The following is an 18,891-nucleotide window of genomic DNA, read 5'->3' as shown; positions in this document are numbered from 1 at the left end:
AAGCATACCACCTCATCAGTGAAGCATAGTGGTGGTAGTGTCATGGCATGGGCATGTATGGCTGCCAATGGAACTGGTTCTCTTGTATTTGATGATGTGACTGCTGACAAAAGCAGCAGGATGAATTCTGAAGTGTTTCAGGCAATATCTGCTCATATTCAGCAAAATGCTTCAGAACTCATTGGACGGTGCTTCACAGTGCAGTTGGACAATGACCCGAAGCATACTGCGAAAGCAACCAAAGAGTTTAAGGGAAAGAAGTGGAATGTTATGCAATGGCCAAGTCAATCACCTGACCTGAATCCGACTGAGCATGCATTTCACTTGCTGAAGACAAAACTGAAGGGAAAATGCCCAAGAACAAGCAGGAAGTGAAAAAATTTGCAGAAGAGGCCTGGCAGAGCATCACCAGGGATGAAACCCAGCATCTGGTGATGTCTATGCGTTCCAGATTCAGGCTGTAATTGACTGCGAAGGATTTGCAACCAAGTATTAAAAAGTAAAAGTTTGATGGATGATTGTTAATCTGTCCCATTATTTTTGGTCCCTTAAAAAGTGGGAGGCACATATGCAAACTGTTGTAATTCCTACACCGTTCACCTGATTTGGATGTAAATACCCTCAACGTATACATTTGTCTTGAGCAGAGACCCTAGGGAATAAAATGGCGATCGATTGGGCAAAAAAATACACTTCAATAGGTTGAAGAAAAAACATAATATATACCCCAATTTTTTTGTAAAATGTGAAAGATGATGTTACACCAAGTAAATAGATACCCAACATGTCACAGTTTAAAATTACGCACACGTTTGTGGAATAGCAAATTCCGGTACTTAAAAATCACCATAGGCAACGATTTAAACATTTTTACAGGTTACCCGTTCACAGTTACAGAGGAGGTCTAGCGCAAGAATTATTGCTCTCGTAATATTTGCAACGATAAATCACATGTGGTGCAATACCGTTCACATATGCGTGCACAACTTGCATATGCTTTCGCATCTAAGTGCGAGCACGGAGGGAAGGGGGGCGATTTAAATGTTCACATTTATTTTACTTTATTTTTACTGTCCCTTTATTTTTATTTTTTGCTCACTTTTTATTCCTATTAAAAGGAATGTAAACATCCCTTGTAATAGTAAAAAGGATGGCTGGTCCACTTTATGGAGAGCCCTAATCTTTACTTTACCTGTAACCACTTCAATACCAGGCATTTTCGCCCCTTCCTGCCCAGGACAATTTTGAGCTTTCAGCGCTGTCGCATTTTAAATGACAATTGCGCAGTCATACAACACTGTACCCAAACTAAATTTTTATAATTTTCTTCCCACAAATAGAGCTTTCTTTTGGTGGTATTTGATAACCTCTGGGTTTTTTATTTTTTGCTAAACTAAAAAAGACCGACATTTTTGAAAAAAAAAAAAAGTTTTTCTACGTTTGTTATAAAATTTTGTTTTCTCCTTCACAGACAGGCACTGATGAGGGGGCACCGATGGGCACTGAGGCGGCGGCACTGATATGTAGAATTGATGGGCACTGACAAGCGACACTGATATGCAGCACTGATAGGCGGCACTGACTGGTGTTAATACTGGGCACTGATTAGCACAGTGATGGACACTGATTGGCACTATGGTGGGCACTGATTGGCACTGGCAGGAGGTTATGATAGGGCACCGATTGGCAGCTTATGGGTACATTTGATGGGGTCTGTGCTGATAATCAGCGTGCTGATTATCAGCACAGACCCCCCCTCTGACAGGGAGAGCCGCTGATCATCTCTCCCTGTCAGTGCGAACCGAGGAATGCAGTTTACCGGCACTTCCGGGTTCTCGCGATGATCACCTCTGTCCGAGGCTTCTTATCACGATTGGAGATGTGGTGTGTCAGACCCCGCGGGCATGCGCCGACATGTTATTCTGCTAGACATCATATGACGCCCAGTCAGGATAACAGAACCACTTCCCAGCCATCATTCTGTTATAGGCCGGGCGGGAAGTGGTTAAGAAGCAAAAATCATACTGATATTGGTACATCCCTAATTTGTATACTTACCTATTCTCAGAACACTCTGGCCCAGTCACATCATTGGGTTTTAGCGCCTTCTTCAGTGTAGAGGTGGGACAGCATACAACGGATGCCCCATAGTTAGCCTTTTAGGTAACGTCATCGCACAGGCTCTGCAGCTGTTGGTGGCCATCTCTCCTCTTCACTGAAGCTGGTGCTGAGACCCGATTCATGTGACATTTACAGTGCTATATGGGTACCTTAAATAAATAATATTATAATAGACGAGCATCTTAATGAGACAATGCACAGGGGTAGGGAGAATTGTAGACACAAACCCATACTCACTTGGGTTGAACTGGATGGACTGGTGTTTTTATTCAACCTCACTAACTATGTAACTATGTAACACAGGTATTTTAGGTGATAAAGGGGGCCAAATTACACAGCACAATCACTGTGCTGTATAATATGTTTTTAAGAAACGGGATCCACTTTTTTTTTTTTTTTTAGGGTTATAAACACGAAGTATAGTTGGTGTTTGACTGAACTTTAACTAATAAAAACTGCAAGAAGGCAGCTCTTTATTGCAGGAGAAATAAGCAGTAAGAACACACCTATCTGCCTGCTCGCATCTTCTACTGAATGGCCACTGAGCTGTGTATGCGCAGCTCAGCGTGCATTCCCGACATAATCCGGCTGTGCCAGAATGACAGACCTCCATGCACTTGCAATCCCCTGACAAGCCAGTCAAGAGGCTGAAAACCCAACACCGGGAAGTACCCAGGGAGAAGATGGCAGCGGCCGGCGAGGGATTTACCCATTGCATCCCTGAAGTGGAGGCGAGTATTTCTGGGAGTTTAGCTCCACTTTAAGAAAAGCTCAACATTATACCAAGTTTCTTCTTCTCCCCCCAGTCAGGAAAAAACAAAAAAGGATTACAAAGTACTGGATTTTTTAGCGTTTTTTTTTCCACTTTCTTCTTTTATACATGTACAACTGTTGCTGCATGCATAGAAGTGTAAACAGGCCGTAAAAGCTAATTTGCCACCATCAATTTTAATACTTACAGCTTTCTCCGCAAGGTTTAGTGTTGGCAAGTGCAATGCTCTCGTATGAGAGGATTTCCAATCCACAGGCATTACATTGCCATAGTTGTCATTCAAAGCGTTCCAGATTCTGAAATGGAAATACACAAAAAAAAAAAAAAAAAAAAAACACACTGTAAATGAATAAGCTGATATGCAGTCTACTCAAATTTACAACCCCCAACTCCAAAAAAGTTGGGACATAAAAAAAAAAAAAATACATAAAACAGAATGTAAAAATTAGCAAATCTCATAAACCCATATTTTTTCACAATAAAAGAAAAACATATCAAATGTTTAAAATAAGAAAATGTACCATTTTTAGGAAAAAAAAAAACAAAGGAAATTGGTAGCAACACATCTCACAAAGCTGGCAAAGTACAACCACAGTGTAATATCCCCTTTATTTTTAACACTACCCTGTAAACATTTGGGAACTGAGACCAGTTGCTGGAGTTTTGAGATAGAAATGTTGTCCCATTCTTTCCTGAGCATATGCTGCTCTAAAACCTGGATATATACAGTATCTTTCAGCACTGATGGTCTCTCCTGATGTGCAAGCTGCCCTTTCCATACACTCGAATGCACCCCCATACCATCAGAGATGCAGGCTTTTGAACGGAGTTCTGATAACAAGCCGGAAAGTGCCTCTCCTCTTTAGTCCGGAGGACGAGGTACCCATGGTTGGCAAAAAAAAATAAAAATGTGAAATTTCAATCCATCTGACCACAGAACAGTTTTCCATCTTGCAACAGACCATTTTAAAATGAGCTCTGGCCCAGAGAAGACCAAGACGTTTCTGGATCATGTTCCGATATGACTTTTTTGCATGGAAGAGCTTTAGCTTGCATTTTTGGATGGCACTGTGAACTGCGTTCACAGTCAGTGATTTTAGAAGTATTCCTGAGCCCATGCAGTGATGTCCACAGAATCATGCCTGTTTTTAATGCAGTGCATTCTGAGGGCTTGAAGATCACCGGCATCCAACATTGCATTTTGGCCTTGCGCACAGAGATTTTTCCAGATTCTTGTAATCGATTGATATTATGTACTGTAAAATGATGATATATTAAAAATCCTTGCAGTTTTATGTTGAGGAACAATAGTTTGACAATTTTTAGATGCAAAGGAAGGGGGAATGGGGGGGGGGGGTTAATGGGACTTTAGGTGAAACCCATCATTGGGGTAGAATGAATCAATCAATATTAGTAAATACAATATTTATTAGTACAGATGTACATAGTGCAAGGTAATATGATAGTAACTCAGAAGGTAACATACAGAATTATAATAAACATGATTGGTAAATCACATAATATAAAAAAAGATGCATTATATAACCTTATTCCACATGATTTATAATAGAATAGCAGTATACCCAAATATGTACAAACATGATTGGATCATGAATCAATTATTTATTACCAAACAAGTAAAAAACCCATGGTAAAATGCATGATTGCTGTGACATAGCACCAGTAAAAGCTTGACGCGTTTCGTGGATAATTTCCACTCATCAGGAGCAGCTGTACACAGGAAGTATCTATAATAAAATGTAAATTGGCCGTTAATAGTAGTGACTATAGGTTTTTTTGTTCCCTCTTCCTGCCTTAGTTACTACTATTAACGGCCAATTTCCATTTACGCGTCAAGCTTTTACTGGTGCCATGTCACAGCAATCATGCATTTACCATGGGTTTTTACTTGTTTGAATCATGAATGAATTTTTTATTACCAATCATGTTTGTACATATTTGGGCAGTGATGGGAGTAAGTCACACATGTGCAAGTCACAAGCAAGTCTCAAGTCTTAACCTTAAAGTCACAAGCAAGTCCCAAGTTACTGTGGCGAAAAGCAAGCAAGTCAAGTCGAGTCACAAATTAAGGCGAAATACTGATCTACCCCGAAGCCGGGACTCGGGGGGAGCTTTCTTTTGTGTGTGTGTGTGTGTGGGGGGGGGGGCGGCTTTTGCCTAGGCCAAGACACAGCACTGGTGGTGCCAAGTCATTGCAAGTCAAATAGCCCAAGTCAAAGTCAAGTCGCAAGTTATTAGTGACAAGTCAAAGTCAAGTCGAGTCATTTATTTAATTTTGTCAAGCAAGTCGCAAGTCCTCAAACAGGTGACTCGAGTCTGACTCGAGTCAAGTCATATGACTCGAGTCCCCCATCTCTGGGGTATACTGCTATTCTATTATGAATCATGTGGAATAATATTATATTATGCAATAACACTACAGTAGCTGCCATAGCTCTTGTGGAATGTGCCACAATGCCCTCTAGAACTGCCTGTCCTGAAACCAGATAAGCCTGCCTGATTGCCAATTTCAGCCACCTTGCAAAATACCTTAGAGGCCCTACAACATTTCTTGGCCCCTGAAAATAAAACAAAAAAAAGGTACGAGTCTTCCTATGGTCCTTAGTCCTAACCAAATACTGCAGGTCACCCCTCCTACCATCCAACATGTAAAATTTCCTCTCCTGGTCACAAGAATGATTCAAAGCAAAAGAAGGTAAAGTAATATCTTGACCCAGATGGCAGCTAGAAGCCACCTTAGACAAAAAAAAAAAAAAAAAAGCTAGATCCGTTTTAAACATCACCGAAATCGAGAACAATCTGTAGAAAAGGAGGTCTTGCTCACAAAGTCTCCAGTTCACTAACCCTCGTAGCAGTCATCACAATGAAAGAGCAGATCCCCGACGCGGCAACATCCAAGGAGGTTCCATCGTCAGATTGGAGGAGACAGAGAACCAAGGTCTACTGGGCCACTGCAGAGAAATTAGAATCAAGGTGATCCTCTTGTTCCGAAACTTCCTCAGGACCACCAGCAATAATGCCGGGGGGGTAACAGAGGAAACTGGCAAGGCTTGACTAGTGCATCTACCGCTAAACGCTATGTCCCACCTGTTTACGCCTTTTCTCCTGACACAATCAGGTCTATGTAAGGGGAACCCCAGCCTTGTGCGATGACCTTGTAAACTTCCTGATTGAGACTCCAATTAGACTCCCTCAGAAGTCTTCTGCTGAGAAAATCTGCCACCTGGTTCAAGTTCCCCTTCAAATGAACTGCTAAGACTGATGCTACATTGTCCTCTGCCCATTTGAGGAGCTCCAATGACAGCAGCCATAGAGTGCTGCTCCGGGTTCCACCTGCCTGTTGACATAGGCCACACGGTCTAAATTTGCATTTGCTGTTCTTGGAGCTACCTCTGGAAGGCTTTGAGCTGCAATCAAAGGGTTTCCTTGCTTCCTCTGCCTGCTAAGTGCCCTGAACTATCGCCAACTCCAAATGGGCTCTGCACCCCATTGTGCTTGCATCTGTTGTCTTCCTCTTGACTGGGAAGACCCACAGGAGCCCCTGCAAAAGGTTTGCCCCTCCTCCACCAGTGTCTTTTTTTTACCAGAGTCAGAAACTCAAATCATTGAGTCCAATGACTTAAGGCGACTATCCCAAACCTCCAGGATGAACAGTTCCAGGGATCGCAAATGCAACCCCGCCCACTGCACCACCGGAATAGATAACAGGTCTAAGACCAACATAGCTTAAGAAAACCAACTGATTTCCTAGTAAAAAAACTGACTGCCCCGATTAGCCTCTCGATCTTTCCCTGTGGAAGATAGACTTTCTGGTCTGTCGAGTCGAGCTCATACCCCAAAGATAACTCCCTGTGCCTGGACCAGATTCAACTTCTCCAGATTCAGGAGCAACCCCCAGGTCCTCCAAATATTTCTGCTCCTTCCTCAGATCTTGTAAAAGTTGATCCTCTGCGCCCATAAACAGGTAATCCAGATATGCCACCACTGAAATGCCCCTGGGGTGTAGAAATGCCAAGGCTTTCGCCACAACCTTGGTAAACACTCTGGGCGACGAGGAGAAGCCAAGGGCCAGTGCTCGAAACTGAAGATGAATCATAAGTCTATTTAGACCATAACAGCCTGGGGGAAGGAGAGATCGCTGGAGAGACTGCTGAAAAAAATCAAATCCATCCGGAAGCTTTTGTATGCAATGGACTCAGAGGTTTCAGATTCAGTATCAGCCTTAACTTACCTGATGATTTTCGAACAACATTAGAATAAAATGCCCTGCCCACCTCCGTAGGGGGAACTTTGACTATCACCTTGTGATCTTTTAACTCCTGCAGTGATGAAAGTAAAGCTGAAGCTTTCTTTGCACGTCAGCAAATCTGCAACCAGCAACCTCTGCAGCGGGGGGGGGGGGGGGGGGGGGTGTCTCGATAACAAAATCGGTAAACCCTCCTCACAATTCCTAAAATGAATTGGTGGTGACCACCCAGCCTTCCTCCCACGCGGGATGACCATCATTGGGACTTCTGGGCCTGGTTGGATGATTGTGGGGGGGGGAATAAATCGTTCCCCCCTTCCCTTGCCACTTCTGTGACCACGATTTCATACACACTATTAGATTTTCTGCAGATTTTTGTCATTAGATTTCCCAAAACCTTGTAGTACAAGGGCCTGCCTGATTGCATACAAACTGAAACTCTTAAGGTTTAACCTCATATTATAAGTTTTTGGTAAATCTGAAAACAAAAATCTGCAGAAAAATCGGAGTTACTTACCGGTAACGACCTTTTCCAGGAGTCTTTCAGGACAGCACCATACAGAGACCTTGGCTCCTCCCCTTTTGAGGAAACACCGCCTTCAAATTTTAGATTTAATCCTCGCGGCTCCCCCCGGCCCCTCAGTTCTTCAAGAGGACCTCCGGCTAGCTGGTGAGACACAAGAACACGTCATAACTTTTTATCTTACCTGACGTTCTTCTGTGACGAACTCTTCAGAAATGTCCCTGAACTAGGGTGGGTATCTGTGCTGTCCTGAAAGACTCCTGGAAAAGGACGTTACCGGTAAGTAACTCCGATTTTCCCATCTCCGTCTTTCAGGACAGCACCATAGAGAGGATAAGCGAGCACTTTACCTTAGGGTGGTTCCTGTTCCCTCACAGGATTCAAACAGAAGGTGGGCAAAACAATTTCCTGGCCTTTATGAAAAACCGAGGCCACCTTTGGCAAAAAAGCTGGATCGGTTCTAAAAATTACACGGTCTGGAAATACCTGAAAAAAAAGGTGCCCTAATAGAAAGGGCTTCAAGTTCACTCACTCTCCTTGCCGTAGTGACTGCCACCAAAAACACCGTTTTGAGGGTAATCCATTTTAACGTACAAGTCTCTAATGGCTCAAAAGGTTCCCCCGTAAGGGCCTGTAAAACCAAAGAAAGATCCCACATTGGGAAGGGAGAGACCCTCAATGGTCTCTGCCTACTCAATGCTCTAAAAAAATCTAACTATCCACGGATCAGAGGCTAGTTGTCATCTAGAAAAACGCTCAGAGCGGAAACTTGTCCTTTCAGGGTGCCAAGGGCTAACCCCTTGTCCGCCCCTGATTGCAGAAACTCTAAGACCGCTATGGAGCTGTGTACATCAAAGGAAGTTTCTGTGCACCAGCTATTAAAACGCTTCCACGTTTTTTGGTAGATAACCTGGGTTTCCTTTTTTCTGCAACTTAGGAGGGTCTCCACTAAGCGATCCGAGAAACCCCTGCCCCTCAGCAATTCCTCTTCAGTAGCCAAGCCGCAAGGCTCCATCTCTCCACCTGGGGACAACAGATTGGCCCCTGGGAAAGAAGATTCTCCTGGACTGGCAGAAACCAGGGAGGTTCCGCTGCCAGACTCCTTAAGATGGAAAACCAAGGCCTCCTGGGCCAATGCTGCGCAATTAGAATGAGGGTTGCGTTTTCCAGCTGGAACTTCCTCAGTACGGCTGGGATCAGTACCGGAGGGGGGAAAGCATAACAACTGGCGAAAGGCCAGTTCTGAGCCAGTGCGTCTACTCCTAGAGCTCCATCCCATCTGTTCAGGGAGAAGAAAAGATGAGCCTTCTTGTTTTCTCTCAACGCAAAGAGGTCTACGCATGGCCTTCCCCACTTCTGAGATATTGCCTCGAAAACCTCCTGGTTCAAAACCCAGTCGCCTTCTCTCAGCACCTTCCTGCTGAGGAAATCTGCCATGAGATTTTGTTCTCCCTTCAAATGCACCGCCGAGAGGGATAGATACTTCGGCCCACCTGAGAACGTTTTCTGTCAGGGCCCACAGGGGTCTGCTCTTGGTACCCCCCTGCCTGTTTATGTAGGCTACAACTGAGGAGTTGTCCGACCGGACTCGCACATGCTGCCCCTGAAGTTCCTTCTGAAAGGCTCCGAGAGCTAAAGCTACCGCTCTCAGTTCCCTCCAGTTCGAGGATCTTTTTGCCTCTTCCCTCAGCCAGACGCCCTGAACCATCCGGGCATCCAGATGCGCACCCCAACCTGTGCCGCTTGCATCGGTCGTAACACACCTGGACACTGGAAGAACCCACTCCAGACCCTGTGAGAGATTGGCCCCTCTTCTCAACCACCATAAGGATCTCTTGATCTGACTTGGCACCATTATCAGGGAGTCCAAAGACCCCTGACTGTGGTCCCAAACCCTCAGGATGAAGAGTTGTAAAGGGCGAAAATGCAACCCTGCCCACTGAACTGCTGGAAGCGCTGACGTCAGTAAACCCAAGGCTGACATAGCCTTTCTTACTGATATCTGTTGGCTGCCCTGGAGTAACAACATCGCCTTGTTCTCTTCTGGATTTTCTCCAAGAGAAGGAAGACCTTCTGTTTCGTTGAATCCAACAGGTAACCTAGAAAGATTACCTTTTGTGATGGAATCAAGTTGGATTTCTCCAGGTTCAAGAGCCAACCTAGATTTTCCAGGGTGTCTCTTGTAAACTGTAGGTCCCGCGACAATTGTTCCGGGGAAGAGGCAAACAGGAGCAAATCGTCTAAATATGCGATCACTGAGATGCCCTTGATTCACTGGAAAGCTAAGACTTCTACCATAACTTTGGTGAAGATGCGGGGGGGAAGAGGATAGCCCGAAGGGAAGGGCCTTGAACTGCCAGTGAAATGTCCCTTCTCTGGTATTCATCGCCAGCCTGAGGAACCTCTAACACCCTTCTGCGATGGGAATGTGTATGTAGGCATCCCTCAAGTCCACCGATGCCATGAAGCAGTTTGGGGGAAGGAGTGTTCTCACCGAATAGATAGAGTCCATTCGGAACCTCTTGTAGGTGAGCGAGACATTCAGAGGCTTCAGGTTCAGGATGAGTCTGAACTTCCGACGGTTTGCGCACCACAAAGATATGGGAATAAAAGCCTCTGCCCGTCTCTCCTTCTGGAACTCAAACTACCACCTCCTGCTCCTCCAACTCCTGGAGAGAGGAAAGAAGAGCTGCTGACCTTTCTGCGCATTTTGGAAGCGGGGTGATCAGGAGTCTGCGTGGTGGCAATTCTGCAAACTCCAACCTGTACCTTCTTCTTATGATCTCCAAAATAAAATGGTTGGAGGTGATCCTCTCCCACTGTGGGAGGAAGCACCCCAATCTTCCTCCTACCGTGGTTCAGTCACTTACTCTTTTTGGGCTGTACAGGAGGGCGAAAAATAGCCCCCCCACGCCCTTTACCCTTTTGTCCCCAACCCTTTTTCTGTTGTTCAGATTTTGGGGGGTCCAATTTCTTCCAGGGCCGAGACTTTTTTAGTCTCTGCAAGTTTCTTTTTAAAAGGAAAAATCCTTTTTTCTGTCAGCCGTCCGATCCAAAACGGCTTCCAGACCTGGTCCAAACAACAAGTCCCCTGTGAGAGGAATCCCGCAAAGTTTAACTTTAGATGCGGTATCCCCCTGCCACGTCTTAAGCCATAAGGCTCTTCTTGCTTAATTGGATAATGCAGCTGATCTTGTGGACATACGCACCGATTCAGCCGAAGCGTCCGCCAGATAGTCCACCCCTTTAAAGAGCATAGGAAAAGATGACAGGATCGTTTCTTTAGAAATCCCTGCCTCTATGTGCGCTTTAATCTGCGTCAACCAATATTCCATGTTCCGTGCCACCACTGTGGACGCCATGGCGGGTTTGAGGTTACCTAGGGAAGAATCCCAGGACTTTTTCAAGAGGGAATCTATCCTCTTGTTCATGGGATCTGGGAGTGCCCCCATGTCCTCAAAGGCCAGGTCGGTATGCCTGCAGACCTGCGAAAAGGCTGCGTCTAGTTTAGGAGATTTATTCCATACCAGCGCCTCCTCTTCTGCGAAGGGAAATCTACGTTTAAGCGCTCTTGAAAAGAAAGGTTTCCTTTCGGAGTCTTGCCACTCTTTTTTAATGGCGTCGACCAAGACCTCGTGTACTGGGAACACCTTCTTCTAATGTTCCCCTAGGCCCCTATACATCTGGTCGTGGAGTGATAACTTCTTCCTTTCCTCCTGGATTCCTAAAGTGGTATGGATGGCTCCTAGGAGCTCCTCCACTTCCTCCAGGGAAAGTTTGTAACGAGAGGATCTTGTGGATTCCCCCTCCACCTCCTCTCCCTCTGATTCCTGGGAATCTGAAGAAACGCTATCAGGCTCCTCCTCAACCTCGATTCTGGCGCCTCCTGGATTCACTCCACTTCCCGAGGGAGCATCCATTAAGAATTGAGGAATACTGTTGTGCTGGTGGAGAAATAACCTGAGGCTGTGGCAACTGAAAACTGGAAAAAAGTGTTTTAAAAGATTGCACAGTGCTAGAAAGCTCCTTGACGGACGCTGCTAGATCCGAACACTGTTCTACTGACCGCTCCCTCACTAACCCCTCTATACACTCCTTACAGAGGGGCTTGGACCAAGAATCCCCCATCGTGGTTCTACATGAGGGGCATTTTTTCTTGGTATTGTGGGGCGACTTGCTTTTCTCTGTAGACTTGCCCTGTAAATAAATATAAACGAGAGGGCAATCAGCCAAATTATCCACCAGCACTACTTTGGAGGGCCACCAGGGGTGCACTTCCCAGGACCAAGCACCACCAGGGACCCGGTCACAACCCTTCCCCCCCACCACCAAGGGGAGATTAACACCTGTGGAGCTTACAGGAAAAGGTAAGGGAACACCACCCCAGGGTTCCTCTTAGAGTGGCTGGTGCAGGATTCTCTTGGAGCGGTTCGTGAAGCCTCTGCTTCCGACATCTCCTCTGAGGAATGTGGTCTCCCAAGCCTATGTGCGGTCCACCACAGCAGAGATGAGGCAGCACCAGCCGAACGTGCGGTCCGCTTTCGACTCTGTGACCGGAACCGGAAGTCACGGGTCAGACGGAAGCACTGACCTCTGCTGGAAATGACGTCACCCGCCCTCCAACCCAGCGCTCAGAGCTCCCACGCTGCCCGCTAGTGCAGGGCGGTCTCCTGTGCCTCTGCCTATGCCACCGCTGGGCAGACGAAAGCGGACCCCTCCAGCTTACAGATTCGCAAAGAGAAGCAGGAGGAGCGTGATGTGCAGACATTTGAGGTACCCAGACACACTAGCCTCACAGACTGCAGTGTAAAACAAGAGAAAGAGAAAGAGAGAGAGAGAGAGACAGACACCTTTGTCCACCCCCCTCAGCTCATCCTGTACTTAGCCTCAGCCTCCCTGGCTGATCCAGCCTTGGCCCCTTGCGATGTCTCCCCACCGGAGGAAACACCAGAACTGAGGGGCCGGGGGGAGCGGTGAGGATTAAATCTAAAATTTGAAGGCGGTGTTTCCTCAAAAGTGGAGGAGCCAAGGTCTCTCTATGGTGCTGTCCTGAAAGATGGAGATGGGAAATCTAATAGTGTGTAAAAACCCAACCCTGGGCCAAACAGTAGTCCCTTGTAAATGGGAGACCACAAAGTTTGACCTTCAAGGCTGTGTCTCCCTGCCAGGTTTTCAGCCACAAAGCCCTACACACCTAATTAACCAATGATGAAGACCTAGCAGACATCCTCACTGACTCTGTGGAGGCATCTGCAACATAATCCATCCCCTGCAACAGTATGGATAAAAGAGGCAAATATTTTTTCCCCTAGGAGTATCGGCCCCTCTATGTGTGCTTGCAGCTGTGAGGGGCCAATACTCCATGTTGCAGGCGACTACCGTTATAGCCATAAGCCATAGCCGGCATAAGATTTGCCAGTATCCCATGTTTTTCGAGTCCATTCTCCTATTCATGGGATTCATCAGCATTCCTTTGTCCTTGAAAGCCAAAATCGGTCTTTCTGCAAAAAAAAAAAAAAAAAACAAACACACATCCAGGTTGGAACATTTGGTCCAAACCAATGCAAAATCCTTGTCAAATGGAAACCTTTGTTTTAAGGATCTCAAAAAGAAAGCTCTCTCGGGGTCTTTCCTTTCTTTTTTAAACGGACTCAACCAAAAGTTTGTGTACAGAAAATACCTTTCCATTTCTGTTCCCCCCAGACCCCGATACATCTGGTCATGCAAAGACAGGGTATTTTTTAACCTCTTGAATGTCCAAGGTGGTATAAATCTCCCCTAGCAGGTCTTCCACCGCATCCAGAGAAAAATGTATACCTTTGAGGTCCCCCTAGAACCATCCTCAACCCCCTCAACTTCAGATTCTGCCTGGGAGCCAGTGGCTATACCATCATATTCCTCCTCACTTGTTCTCACTGTAGTCCTCGCACTAACAGACTGGGGGGGCTGGGGGGGACTGGCAGTGGCCCTGCTGAGCTATTAGCCTGGGGCTGCGACAGGGAAGTTAGCTATTAGGGATTTAACTGACTGTAAAAGTAGCTGATTGCTCCCCCTAACATAAGTCACCAAGTCGTTACATTGAGAGACTGACTGCTCCCTGACTAGCCCCTCCACGCAGGATTTACAAAACACTTTAGTTCGAGACTGAGTCTAGCTGCACGATGGGGCACTTCCTCTTCATCCCGTGAGAAGTAGGTCTGGGTTTTCTCTGGGGTTTTAGCCTAGAACGAAACAATGTTGGAAACCACCTTAAAAACTGGGCTGCTCATCCCTCAGCTACCCCCACCACAGTGCAAAAGATAATGGTCCGCCACTGGGGAGCTCTGTCGGCCCCTGTGACAATTCAGTGTCCCCCACCAGGAAGGAAGGAAGGAAAAAGAAAGTCTTGCACTCTTCTTCTCAAACTAGGTGACAATGCATACTCAATTTGAGTCAGAGTACGATAAGGAGAGCAGGAGGCTGCTTCTTGGAGACTTGGAATAGACTACAACCCTGAACAACAGGATTTTTGTTACTCACTGTAAAATCCCTTTCCCAGAGTTCATTGAGGGACACAGCTCCTTATTTATCCATTAGCAAACAGGGTTTTATAGCACCAATAGGACACCAAGCAGGGGGGGGGGGGGGATCGGGACCTCCTATGGGCAGTCCTCTCTGGGCATAAAACTCCCTCTCTGCTATAGGCTTCCAGTCAGTCACAGTGTCAAAGGAGAATTTCCATAGAGGGGTGGGTGCTGTGTCCTTCAATAGAGAAAGGGATTTTATGGTAACAAAAAAAAAAAAAATCCACTCTTACGTCTTCTTTTTCCATTACCAAACAGGGATGTCCTCGAGCAGTGCCACAACAATGGATGGGCAAACCAACTACTGGAGAAATAACCCAGGGCAACCCTGCCAACCCCAAGGGGTGCCTGAGAGCCCAAAACAACGGCCTGTAAAACTGAGGTCAAAAAGTCATGCCTTTCTTCGGACCGTCCATGAGTACAAAGAGAAATCGAACCTCCGAAAAGCAGCCGACACAGAAAAGAATGCGCAAATCAGGCAACCCCAGTTCAAGGAGTGCAAGGCCACCTTTGTAGGTACGACAGCCAAGGACACAGGGAAGAAAAGGATAATGCCCTCATTCAAGTTAAAACCCAACACCACCTTTGGAAAAAAAAGAAACGGAGGGTCGAAACCCCACCTTGTCCCTTTCCAAAACCAGATAAGGTGGTATACAGGAACAGAGCCACCATACAGGACAAGGCCGCCAACACAGACACTGCGCTGAAAAGATAGCGCCTAGGAAGGCAACGTTCGGCAAGAGCGCAAGCAAGGGAATAACCCAGATGCTCTTAAAAAGGGAGGCTTCAGAAGAGCCAACACCAAAATCAAGGTCCACGCGGCAACAGGGAACACACGGGGAACCCCTTAAATGAAGCTGCAGACCAAAGAATGCAGAGCCAAGTGGCGCTGAAAAAAAAAAAAAATAGCCAGAGAAGAGACTTGGGCTGTGATTATACTTAAAGCAAGCTTCTGATCCACACCACGTTGCAAGAAGGCCAACACCTGAGCCACCAAGAAAAGGTGAGGCTGAAACCCCAGGGCTTTTTACTAAATGACATAGGCCATCTAGGTGCAATGAGAAAACTTCCAGAAGGTAGACTTACGAGCCTTTGTCTTTCAAAAGACAAGCATTTAATGGTCTTTGACTTTTGATATCTACTTATATTGTCTTCTACATTGATGGACCTTCATACATCTTATACGATTGGATCCATGTCCCCATGTTGGTAACTGGGTACCTGTTGACCTACTGTTAAGTAGAGGGTGTTGTAATGATTTTAGTATGTGTGTGGTTTTAACACTAATTGTAATAAAGTTTTTGTTTTGTTTTTACACGTACTGCCTCATTTTGTGCCCATGAAGTTCATTCTTTTTTTGAGATCGTATATTTCACTCTCTCAATCCTTTTTTCTCCAATAGTTGGACACTGGCAAGGTGAGGGTCCTCCTTCCTTGAGCCTTTAACAGAGTCCAGATCACTGAAGCAGTCAACTCCCTGTCCATCCTGGCTTACAACAGCCATGCCATCAAGCCAACAACAATTAAACAGGGCAGAACATTACGTATTTGTTATGTGTTCCCATTCACCCAAAACATACCTAAAATAATTTTAAAAGCTTTTTACCAATTGCAACAAGTTCACCCACAGCATGGCTGTCCCAAAAACCCCATGTAACCACTTTGTCAGCCCCTTGGCGATTCTGTATAACCAGGATTTTATACGTACAAATAAAATGTGTACTATGAGAAGGAGTTTGTTTAATCTCCCTTCCTACATCTAAAAGTATAGTTTTGTCTCTGTAAGAATTTTTGTTTGCTGCCACTAACTTGTGCGCCATCCTGGGAAGGTGATTTGGGGAAAACAACTTAAAGTGTTACTAAACCCACAACCATAAAAATTAGTCTGTTTATGCAGTAAAGCATGCCTGTTATACTCACTGTGGAACCTAAGGGGGATAATCCTGTGCATTTTTTTAAAAAGCGGTTTAATCCTGTCTTCTCTGAACCTCCCCTTCTTTTACTGTCCCCAATCTGCTGATAGAACAGAGCCCTAGGAGGCACTCTGCACATGTTTCTCCACATTTTTTTGGGAGGATGCATGTGATGAGGAGTAAAGAAAGTATGTAGCTTGTGGGGATTCTAATAAAATAACCCTATTGCTTTACTCTGTCTGCCAAGCACAGTTTGTGTAAAGGCCAAGTTCACCTTTACAGAAAATAAATGCACACATTTTTGCAGAAAAAAAATTTGCTTTTATTATTTTTTGCCTGCAGGAGCATGGAAAGCATTGCACCTATGATCAACAGATCACGGGTGCAATGTGTCCAGCCCATACCTCTATACAAGCCAGCTGACTACAAGAGCGCTCATTGGTGCACCTGAAGCCCATTGAAACTGCAAGTCTGTCTGCCATGGAGGAAGACAGTACTTGTAGTTTATTTTTAGCTTATTCAGTCACAGAAATCTGTGAGGGAATAAAGCGACTGTGTGGGTGGAGCCAGACTAAAACTCTCCATTAAAGATGTGCATATTCTGCTGGCCATACTGTGGAATGCTTTGATGAAAATCACTGCCTAAACTCTGTTCAGAAACTAACACACAGTGGCGGAATTACCAAGGTCGCAACAGTCGCACTTGCTACGGGGCCCGCCTCTCATTCCGCCTCTGTCAGGGGGCCCCAAGTGGGGGTTCTAGTCACACGGCTCTGAGCAGACAGTGTCTATCTAATGGAACAGCACAGAGCCAGCATTGACAGTTCTATCTCCCCCTCCGTCCTCTCTCGCACGGGATGAGACAGGACACAGCCGATCTGCTCCCCCTCCCGTGTGTGCTCCACGGGAAATGTGAGCTTGTAAGCTTCGCACTTGACTGCCCGCAGAGCACACGCGCGTGCGTGCACACACACACACACACACACACACACACACACACACACACACACACACACACACACACGAGAGGGGAGGGGGAGAAGGGGGAGCAGATCGGCTGTGTCCCGTCTCATCTCCTGCGAGAGGACAGAGGGGGAGTTAGTCAATGCCAGCTCTGTGCTGTTCCATAAGATAGACGTGGTCAGCTCAGAGCTGTGCTGAGAAGGCAGACAGCACTGATGAGTATTTATAGGAGGCACCGATGAGCACCAATAAAAGGCATTGATGGGCACTGATGAGCACTGATAGGCAGAACTCATAGGTAGCATTGGTGAGCACTGATAGGCAGAACTCATAGGCAGCATTGATGAGCACTGATAGATGCTGATAGGCAGCACTGATGAGCACTGACAGATGGCACTGATGGGTAGCATTAAAGAGCACTGATAGGTGGCACTGATGGACACTAATAGGCGGCATTGATGAACACTGATAGGCAACACTTGTAGGCGGAATTGATGGGCACTGATAGGTGGCATTGTAGAGCACTAATAGGTGACACTTATAATTGGGGCACGGATTATAAGTTTAAACAATTTACTGACATTCTTGATGGTTAAAGGCAGTCCATTCCTCACACAGACACAGCGTGGGAGGAAAGGGCAGCGGATATCTGGCAAGTCTGTTTACACGTGATCAGCTGATCACATGGTAAAAGGGCCACTGTGATTGCACTGAATGCACGTCCCAGGGGACACACGGGAGGCAGGGTTCTGGGAGGATGTCCAATTTTGGGACACCCTCCCAAAATTGGAAGCCTGGGGCTCATCATGGTTTCTTGCACAGGGGCCCTGAAGGTTCTAGTTATGTCTCTGCTAATTGAGAGGTAAACAAGAAATCCTGGACAGCCGCACTCAAAAGTAATCATCAATCTTAATTTAAATATGATCATAAAAATACATGCCACAGCATCACAAAGCAGGAAAGCTGACGCATTTCACACTGTAGTCAGTGCTTAATCATAGCTATGATTAAGCACTGGCTACAGTGTGAAACATGTCAGCTTTCCTGCTTTGTGATGCTGTGGCATGTATTTTTATGATCATATTTAAATAAAGATCGAAGATTACTTTTGAGTGCGGCTGTCCAGGATTTCTCGTTTACCTCTCAATTACCAGCATTGCCTGCACCTGTTACTTACAGCATGGCAAAAATGTTTGTTCCTCACAGACCCTTTTCAGAGAGGCGATATTTTTCTCTCTCTACGTCTCTGCTAACACATATGGTAGTGTTGATCTCTAAAGGTAGCCATTCACGGTAAGCCTGTGGTGCTGTACGAGCCTGTATGTACAATAATCTACATTTATTCAAATGCAGTCATGTCATCTTCTGGAACAGCGCCTTTTGAACCACTGGGCCTAATCTCTGATGCACAGCAATTATAGCTGTCCTTAAACGAGTACTTGTCCATGGAGCCTGCTCGTAGTGCTTTGGCAACACAGCTGTCAGTGATTTTATCCCATGAATTTTTCTCCCGTGTCATGACCTCTTGCAGGCTAGGCTTCAAAGTTTCCATGCTGATTTCTCTCCAATTTTCAATGTATTCATTGATTTCCATGCGGACCAATAGTTCTTGAATGGCTTGTTTATTGCAATATCAAGAGTCTGGAGATAAGCAGTCATTCCTGCGGGAATCATTACTTGATCTATTCTTCTCTCTACAAGGAAGTTCATGTCTTTTGCTGGCTGAATCTCAGACTAGCAGACCTCTTTGGCCACCTCTCAAAACAAGT

At 45.8% G+C, this 18,891-nt stretch overlaps 1 protein-coding gene across 3 annotated transcripts in view; it reads right to left on the bottom strand.

Moving 5' to 3' along the window:
• FEZ2 (fasciculation and elongation protein zeta 2) overlaps positions 1–18,891 on the bottom strand; it is a 335,869-nt gene that overhangs the window by 281,184 nt on the left and 35,794 nt on the right. For all 3 annotated transcript variants that reach the window (XM_073627652.1, XM_073627653.1, XM_073627654.1), the window contains exon 2: positions 3,081–3,189. In XM_073627652.1, the coding sequence (XP_073483753.1) occupies positions 3,081–3,189 (109 nt within the window). The remainder of the gene's footprint in view (positions 1–3,080; positions 3,190–18,891) is intronic.

The sequence above is a fragment of the Aquarana catesbeiana genome, linkage group LG04, assembly GCF_042186555.1.
Source record: "Aquarana catesbeiana isolate 2022-GZ linkage group LG04, ASM4218655v1, whole genome shotgun sequence".
NCBI lineage: Eukaryota > Metazoa > Chordata > Amphibia > Anura > Ranidae > Aquarana > Aquarana catesbeiana.
The sequence above is the reverse complement of the archived record's forward strand: the minus strand, read 5'-3'. Positions and strand labels throughout refer to the sequence as shown.